An 8995-nucleotide genomic window follows, 5' to 3' on the forward strand; every position below is an offset into this window, starting at 1 on the left:
GACAGCCAAGATCCCCGGTGATCAGTGCCCTACGGATTCCGAGTTGGTTTCGCCCATTTCACCAAGTTCTGAAAATAGAGCAAGTGCCCAACGCTTCCTTGCGTGAGCTAGGAGAATTGGGTGTTCCCTTCAAAGTTAGTTTAAAGTAAAATCCTTTTATCACAGGAACACTCGCCTCTGGTCCGGGAAGAAACTGGAACGCTGATGCGTTGCCGCGCGTTTTCAAATGTCCCTTCCAGGACGCCGTCCTTTTCCGCGTACCCTGAGCGGTGCTCGAGAGTACGGGACTTCCGGGAGGTCTAGGAAGCCGCCCCTCTCTTTGGTATCTCTGCAGGTGTAGACCCGCATCCAGCGGACGGGCGGAGTGGACCGGGAGGGGCGGGGCGGGATACAGTGGCTGCAGGCCTGAAGCAAGGTCTCTGGCTGCAGCTGTCTGGCCGAGAGGTGGCCGGCCATTCATTCCTCCAGTGTGGCTGACGAGCGAGGGCCCCTTGGGGGGCTTTTTCGGGTTCCGTGCCCTTACCTGAAGGAGAAACATCCTGCGCTTACCCGGGCCGCTGCCGGCCTCCTCGGAGCGGAGGAGGAGGCGTCCCCCTTCTTCCACCCTGCGGCTTTTCCACCCTGCGACCGCCGCCATGGCTTTTCCTCATCGACCGGACGCCCCAGAGCTGCCTGACTTCTCCATGCTCAAGAGGCTGGCCCGAGACCAGCTCATCTACCTGCTGGAGCAGGTCAGTGCCCTCCACGTCGGGGGCCTTTACTGCATCAACAGTTTAGCACTCTCTGGATGCCTAGTTCTTTCTTACTGAGTTCCCTTGATCTTGCCTTGGTCCTTGGAGCTTCTGTGGCAGGTCCAAAATGAAGCACTCAGGGAGAAAAATCAGAGAGCAGTTAAGAGCTTCTTGAGACGACCTGGCCAGAGTTATTGGAAATCCTTTTTTTTTTTTTTTATAATACGGGCAAGGGAGACACCACTAATGTCAGGCATCACTGGAGATGGAAATATGGTTAAAACAAATTTGTCCTTAGGGATCTTACTTCCTGATCTATTCATAGGCATTACTGGGAGCCTATGAAGCACAAATTAGCACAAATAGGGTATCCTGGGGTAAATGAGTGACAGCTAGAGTTCATGAAACAGTCATTTCTAGCTGGAGTAATCTAGGAGTTTCGAGGACTGGAGTGTGAAGATAAGCATACTTTCCTTGGAGATGGGAGAGGGTATTACAGGCAGATGTACTGGTGGGAGCAAAGTTGAGGAACCAGGAAAGGACAAGGCATGTAATACATGGAAGAGAGGGATGAAAAATTAGTACTCTTGCCTGGAAAATCCCATGGACGGAGGGGCCTGGTGGGCTACAGTCCATGGGGTCGCTAAGAGTCGGACTCGACTGAGCGACTTCACTTTCACTTTTCACTTTCATGCATTGGAGAAGGAAATGGCAACCGACTCCAGTGTTCTTGCCTGGAGAATACCGGGGACAGAGGAGCCTGGTGGGCTGCCGTCTATGGGGTCGCACAGAGTCCGACACAACTGAAGCGACTTAGCAGCAGCAGCAGCAGCAGGCATTAGGTAGCTACTGAAGGTTTATCCCCGATTCCTGTGAATGTTTCAGCCTTGTTTCCCACCATTCCCCAACACCCAAGATTTCTCAACCTTGGTGACACTGACATTTTGGGCTGGTTAATTCTTTGTCGTGGGACTGTCCTGTGTAGTGTAGGATATTTAGCAGCATCCCTAACCTCTACCAGTAACACCAGATGTCGTTAACACACCCTGGCCCAAGATGAGACAACCTAAATGTCTCCAGACTTTGCCAGATATCCCCTGAAGGGCAAAATCAGTTCTGGTTGAGGACCACTGCCTACATGCATCTTAGCCATCAGGCGAACTGAACTGCTGTTCTGCCCTTACCATTCAGCCTTTGGCTTTCCCTGGCCTTGGCTTAATTGCCATCTCGATCTGTCACTGCCCACAGCCTACCCATTTGTCAAAATCATGTTGAGAGGAAGCTTTCAACGACTTCACCCTCTCTTCTGCTCAGTGTGACCTGTCCTTCCTCTGGACAGATGAGAGAGCAGCGTCGGGAATGGTGAAGCAGGAAGTGGGTGGGAGGGTGAGGACTGTCGTGGGTTAAGTTTTCTGCCTTGAACATTGGTTCTTTTTGTAATTAGAAGTAAAATGCCATTTGAAGAGATATTTGGCAGTTAGTTGTGGGGTTGCAGGATACACGGTGCAGTTTTGTTTTGTTTGGCTGCGTTCAGCAGATCAATTGGTTTATCAGGAGGTATGGAGGAGGAGGCAGTGGAGCAGAGGAGCAGTGATGTAGAACAGGGTCACAGGCGAGCAGGAGGGTTGTGTGACAAGGATGTGACCTTAGAAAGAAGGTGAGGGACTTCCCAGGCAGTCCAGTGGTTAAGATCCAAGCTTCAGTGCAGGGGGCATGGATTGGATCCCTGAGCAGGGAACTAGGATCCCACATGCTGCATGGCCATAAAAAAAGATGAAATATCTTTCCACTGGAACTAATAATGAATAGAAGACAAAAATAGGTGAATATGTAAAGAAATGGCAACTGTGGATATAGACAATAAATAAGATGCTGGGTTAGATGAGGTCTAGTGCCTTTCCAAGGAACTCAAGGAACTCAGAGACTTTTTTTTTTTTAGTAATTTTCTTTATTGACTTATGTCTGTGTGGGGTCTTAGTTGCTGCTCCTGGGCTTTCTCTAGTTGTGGTGAGCAGGAACTACTCCTCATTGCAGTGCATGGGCTTCTCATCGTGGTGACATATTTGTTGCAGATCATGGGCTTTAAGGCACGCAAGCTTCAGTAGTTGTGGCACACGGGCTTAGTTGTTCCATGGCATGTGGGATCTTCCTGGACCAGGGATCAAACCCATGTACCCTGTGTTGGCAGGTGGATTCCTGTCCACTGGGCCACCAGGGAAGTCCCCAGCTCAGAGACTTCTATTAAATGGATGACTGAGTGAACTCTCAACTGAGGGGCTTGTATGACCTGAGAGTGATCGAACATGCTGTGTCTCCTTCAGCTTCCCGGAAAGAAAGACTTGTTCATTGAGGCGGATCTCATGAGCCCTTTGGATCGAATCGCCAATGTCTCCATTCTAAAGGTACCTTGCCCCCATTCCCAGGTGGATCAGGCCCCTCTTTCCTCATTAAGCAGTTTTTCTTTTGATGAATGGTACAAATTACTGAGGAGTAATTACTACCCTTCTAGGGTAAATACAGGATAGCAGAATTGAGTGGACTGGGAGGGACTGATCCTCTTTGTATTGTTTTTGAATTATTTAAATGTTGATTTTTCTACTGACGGTTTGAGGAAGGTTCAGTGGAATGGTTGTTAGGGAGGCATTTTGACTCCTGAGTTAGTGTAAGTAGGAGGAAGCCCTTTCAGAAGACCCCAGTCTTTGTACCAGGCTTCAGGTTCCCAATCACACTTAACGTCCGTTGTTTTGTTTGATTCTTGTCTGTAGCAACACGAGGTAGACAAGCTGTACAAAGTGGAGAACAAACCAGCCCTCAGCTCCAGTGAACAGTGAGTGTCCGGGAGCCTCGGTCCCTGCACATTAGCCTGTGATCAGTCCTTGGCTGAGATCTAGCCCCATGACATATGTGATATCAAAGCATTCACTTCCCTGCACTTTTACAGTTTCATCCCTAGGTTATGATTTATCCTCCTAATCGGTCTCCTCGTCTGCAGTTTCTCCCTCCCTTGTCCTCCTCTCTCTCTAACCCAATCTACCAGCTCTAACCACATTGATTGAAAGAAAGTGAAAAAGTCGCTCAGTCGTGCCTGACTCTTTGTGACCCCATGGACTATACAGTCCATGGAATTCTCCAGGCCAGAATACTGGAGTGGGTAGCCTTTCCCTTCTCCAGGGGATCTTCCCAACCCAGGAGTTGAACCAGGATCTCCTGCATTGCAGGTGGATTCTTTACCAACTGAGCTATCAGGGAAGCAGTCCCCCACCACATTGATTAATCTTTCACAAATAATTTCCTTGTGATCTCCTCCAGAACCTTCAGGCCTTCCCTTACTTACCCACTACAGTCTGCATTGCTCATCATAGATTCCAAAGCTGCCTCCCAGAAGGCCTTGCGCCCTCTTTCCAACCTGGCCTCTTGCACATACTCTCTTACCTGGTACACTTTCATGTGTTTCCCCACTCTACACACAAACCTCCGTGCTTCTGGCCACTCCACCCATTCTGCCTGACCTTCTCTCCTCTCCTCACTGTTCTCGTGACAGACACCCAGCCTTCAGAGCCCAGCCCCACTCCTCCACGAAGCCATCCCAGGGTGGCCACCCCGGGGTGATTGTCTCCTCCCCTGGATTTGCATGGAGATCAGTTTGTCCTGTTCACCTGGCACTCAGTCACATGCTGCCTGTTGTCTGGTGTTTGTTTTTATTTTCAGTATTTCTCAACTTAAGTCATGTACACCCTCCCTTAGAGGAACAAACCCTCCTAGATACATGGAGAATACATCCACGAACCCCAGTTTGAAAAACATGTCATATACTTCCTTGCATTATTTTTGAATACTTGATGGTTAATATACTTCATGCATACATGCATCTTATTTTGCCCAATAAACTGTAAATTATTTGAGAGCAGAAACTTCTGGGTCCACCATGAGGCCAATAAGTACCCCCAGCTCATCACAATATACCTGCTTTATGTTTTTTAATTTACTTTTAATTGAAGGATAATTGCTTTACAATGTTGTTTTGGTTCCTGCCATACAACAGTGTGAATCAGCCACAAGTATACATATGTCCCCTCCCTCTTGAACCTCCCTCCTGTCCCCCACCCCATCCCAGCCCTCTAGGTTGTCACAGATCACCGGACTGAGCTCCCTGTGTTATACAGCGGCTTCCCACTAGCTATCTCTTTCACATGTGGTAGTGGATATGTGTCGATGCTCCTCTTAGTTTTTCCCACCCTCTACGTCCCCTGCTGTGGCCACAAGTCTGTTCTCCACATCTGCATCTCTATTCCTGCCCTGCAAATGGGTTCTTCTGTACCTATACCTGCTTTACTGAGGGGAGTCTTCCGTGGTGAGTCAGCTGAGAACGCTGGCGTGGCTTTGGCTGGGTGAGAACTGTAGCACATGGTGGGAGAGTTGCCATGACTATCACCAACTTCATGATTTTTCTTCACTAGGATTTCCCCCCCTTCTCTCCCATAGGCTGTGCTTCCTGGTCAGACCTCGCATCAAGAATATGCGGTACATTGCCAGTGAGTGTCACAGCGTTCACCGTCACTAAGACCTGGGGGTGGACGGGAACGTCTGAGGGCACGGCCACTAGGACCCTTTCAGAAGAAAAGAATTGTTCAGGTTGGCAGTGCCCCTCATCGAGGCTCGTCGCTTTCTTGCTTCTAGTCTAACATAAGGCCCATGGCTTTCTGGGCTGCATCCCTTCTGTCTTTAGGTCTCGTCAATGCTGACAAAATGGCTGGCCGAACTCGGAAATACAAAGTGATCTTCAGTCCTCAGAAGGTGAGTTTGGACCCATGTGGGAGTGAGATAAGGTAGAAGAGCATGAGGGACTGGGACAGGGTAAAGGGCTAGCAGCTGTGTCTCCCTCTAAGCAAATTCTATGTGACTGAACAAAATACCTGCCATTGTCTTTTTATTAATGTAGCAGAGAGTCTCCTATCAAATTACCCCAAATACAGACTGTACAGTGGTGAGAGGTGGCCTCTACATGTGAGCGTGTGTGTGCTCGGTTGTGTCTGACTCTTTTTGACCCCATGGACTGACTGTAGCCCTCCAGGCTCCTCTGACCATGGCATTCTCCAGGCAAGAATACTGGAGTGGGTTGCCATGCCTTCCTCCAGAGGATCTTCCCGACCCAGGGATCGAACTTGAATCTCCTATGTCTTTTGCATTTCAGATGGATCCTTTTACCACTGTGCCACCTAGGAAGCTATCCTGCTTAGGAATATAAATATATGAAGTATAACATTGTGACTATGGCAAGAATATTATTGAGTAAAATAACCAATCAGAATTACAAGATACTTTTTAATGTTATTTAAAGGAGCTATAGCAGTTAATTTCTAGTTTTTGTAGTCTTACAGAACCCTTTTTTTCCAGTTATACTTCCAAGGACATATTTGTTTAAAAAGGGAACAGAACAAGTTGGTAACAGTTTCAAATAATTCTTCAAGCCTCCATAACACACAGAAAAACGAAACTGAGATTTTAATGAATTTTTTTCTTTCTAACAACCTATCAAATCAAATTCTTTGACCTGATTTTCCATCACAGGACGGTCTCTGTAGTGGCTGTAGGGAAGAGGAGATCTCTCTTTCTTCCTGAGCTCCCTCTGTTAATTATGAAGATTGGCAGTTTTCCAAGTGGGCAAAGGAATCCCATTAGTTAGAATTAAAAATAGGCCTATAAGATTTCAGTTTTTATTTATTTTTTTGGCAGTAAAATAATTAGATATTTTATTTACAAAAGTAAAAATAAGATTTGAGTTTTGTGAATCAATCAGTTTGATCTTTAAAAGGAAAAATATGGGAAATAATAATAATCAGATCAGATCAGATCAGTCGCTCAGTCGTGTCCGACTCTTTGCGACCCCATACATCACAGCACGCCAGGCCTCCCTATCCATCACCAACTCCCGGAGTTCACTCAGACTCATGTCCATCGAGTCAGTGATGCCATCCAGCCGTCTCATCCTCTGTCGTCCCCTTCTCCTCCTGCCCCCAATCCCTCCCAGCATCAGAGTCTTTTCCAATGAGTCAACTCTTTGCATGAGGTGGCCAAAGTACTGGAGTTTCAGCTTTAGCATCATTCCTTACAAAGAAATCCCAGGGCTGATCTCCTTCAGAATGGACTGGTTGGATCTCCTTGCAGTCCAAGGGACTCTCAAGAGTCTTCTCCAACACCACAGTTCAAAAGCATCAATCCTTCAGCGCTCAGCCTTCTTCACAGTCCAACTCTCACATCCATACATGAGTTACATATAAAAGATGTCAATTTACATAGCACACAAAAGTAGGCAGAATAATTTTATACAATAAACAGTCATAGGAGATGCTAACAAAGTACTGGATAATATGCCACTTAGTAAAGGAAAATAACCTACACAAAGGTTAAAAATTGACATAAACCACCAACATAAAAATTATGAAAGCTAAACCAAATTGGGAAAATATTTATAAGTATTGCTATACAGAAAACTCACATACACCCATAAGAAAACTTTGATTCTAATAAATGAATTAGCAAGAACATTATTTTAATTACAAAAGGAATGGCTTAGAAACATTTGGAAAAGTCAGCCTCATTAATAAAACAATGCTGATTAATAGATTTAACTTTTTTTTGGACCTATTAATAAAGATTTTTTTCTCTCATTTTGCCTTTTTTTTAATATGTCAATTATATACATTTTTATTTTTTAATACAAATTTGTTTATTTTAATTGGAGGCTAATTACTTTACAATATTGTATTGGTTTTGCCATACATTGACATGGATCTACCACGGGTGTGCATGTGTTCCCCATCCTGAACCCCCACTCCCACCTCCCTCCCCATGCCATCCCTCTGGGTCATCCCAGTGCACCAGCCCAGAGCATCCTGTATCATGCATCGAACTTGGACTGGCAATTCGTTTCACATATGATAATATACATGTTTCAATGCCATTCTCCCAAATCATCCCACCCTCGCCCTCTCCCGCAGAGTCCAAAAGACTTTTATACATCTGTGTCTTTTTTGCTGTCTCGTATACAGGGTTATTGTTACCATCTTTCTAAATTCCATATATATGCGTTAGTATACTGTATTGGTGTTTTTCTTTCTGGCTTACTTCACTCTGTATAATAGACTCCAGTTTCATCTACCTCATTAGAACTGATTCAAATGTATTCTTTTTAATGGCTGAGTAATACTCCATTGTGTATATGTACCATGGCTTTCTTATCCATTCATCTGCTGATGGACATCTAGGTTGCTTCCATGTCCTGGCTATTATAAACAGTGCTGTGATGAACATTGGGGTACACGTGTCTCTTTCCCTTCTGGTTTCCTCAGTGTGTATGCCCAGCAGTGGTATTGCTGGGTCGTATGGCAGTTCTGTTTCCAGTTTTTTAAGGAATCTCCACACTGTTCTCCATAGTGGCTGTACTAGTTTGCATTCCTACCAACAGTGTAAGAGGGTTCCCTTTTCTCCACACCCTCTCCAGCATTTATTGCTTGTAGACTTTTGGATAGCAGCCATTTTGACTGGTGTGAAATGGTACCTCATTGTGGTTTTGATTTGCATTTCTCTGATAATGAGTGATGTTTAGCATCTTTTCCTGTGTTTGTTAGCCATCTGTATGCCTTTGGAGAAATGTCTATTTAGTTCTTTGGCCCATTTTTTGATTGGGTCATTTATTTTTCTGGAATTGAGCTGCAGGAGTTGCTTGTATATCTTTGAGAGTAATTCTTCGTCAGTTGCTTCATTAGCTATTATTTTCTCCCATTCTGAAGGCTGTCTTTTCACCTTACTTATAGTTTCCTTTGTTGTGCAGAAGCTTTTAATTTTAATTAGGTCCCATTTGTTTATTTTTGCTTTCATTTCCAATATTCTGGGAGGTGGGTCATAGAGGATCCTGCTGTGATTTATGTTGGAGAGTGTATTGCCTGTGTTCTCCTCTTGGAGTTTTATAGTTTCTGGTCTTACATTTAGATCTTTAATCCATTTTGAGTTTATTTTTGTGTATGGTGTTAGAAAATATTCTAGTTTCATTCTTTTACAAGTGGTTGACCAGTTTTCCCAGCACCACTTGTTAAAGAGATTGTCTTTTCTCCATTGTATACTCTTGCCTCCTTTGTCAAAGATAAGGTGTCCATAGGTGCGTGGATTTATCTCTGGGCTTTCTATTTTGTTCCATTGATCTATATTTCTGTCTTTGTGCCAGTACCATACTGTCTTGATGACTGTGGCTTTGTAGTAGAGCCTGA

The 8995-nt window shown here is 45.1% G+C and overlaps 1 protein-coding gene across 2 annotated transcripts in view; it reads left to right on the forward strand.

The window, feature by feature from the left end:
• The first annotated feature begins 251 nt into the window (after positions 1 to 251).
• The window catches only part of VPS33B (vacuolar protein sorting 33 homolog B (yeast)), a 25694-nt gene continuing 16950 nt past the window's right edge, over positions 252 to 8995 (forward strand). For both annotated transcript variants that reach the window (XM_010841048.1, XM_010841047.1), the window contains exons 1-5: positions 252 to 731; positions 3053 to 3133; positions 3497 to 3558; positions 5214 to 5263; positions 5458 to 5525. In XM_010841048.1, coding sequence (XP_010839350.1) covers positions 636 to 731; positions 3053 to 3133; positions 3497 to 3558; positions 5214 to 5263; positions 5458 to 5525 — 357 coding nt within the window. In that variant the 5' untranslated portion in view covers positions 252 to 635. The remainder of the gene's footprint in view (positions 732 to 3052; positions 3134 to 3496; positions 3559 to 5213; positions 5264 to 5457; positions 5526 to 8995) is intronic.

This window comes from Bison bison, unplaced genomic scaffold (assembly GCF_000754665.1).
Source record: "Bison bison bison isolate TAMUID 2011002044 unplaced genomic scaffold, Bison_UMD1.0 scf7180017864155, whole genome shotgun sequence".
NCBI lineage: Eukaryota > Metazoa > Chordata > Mammalia > Artiodactyla > Bovidae > Bison > Bison bison.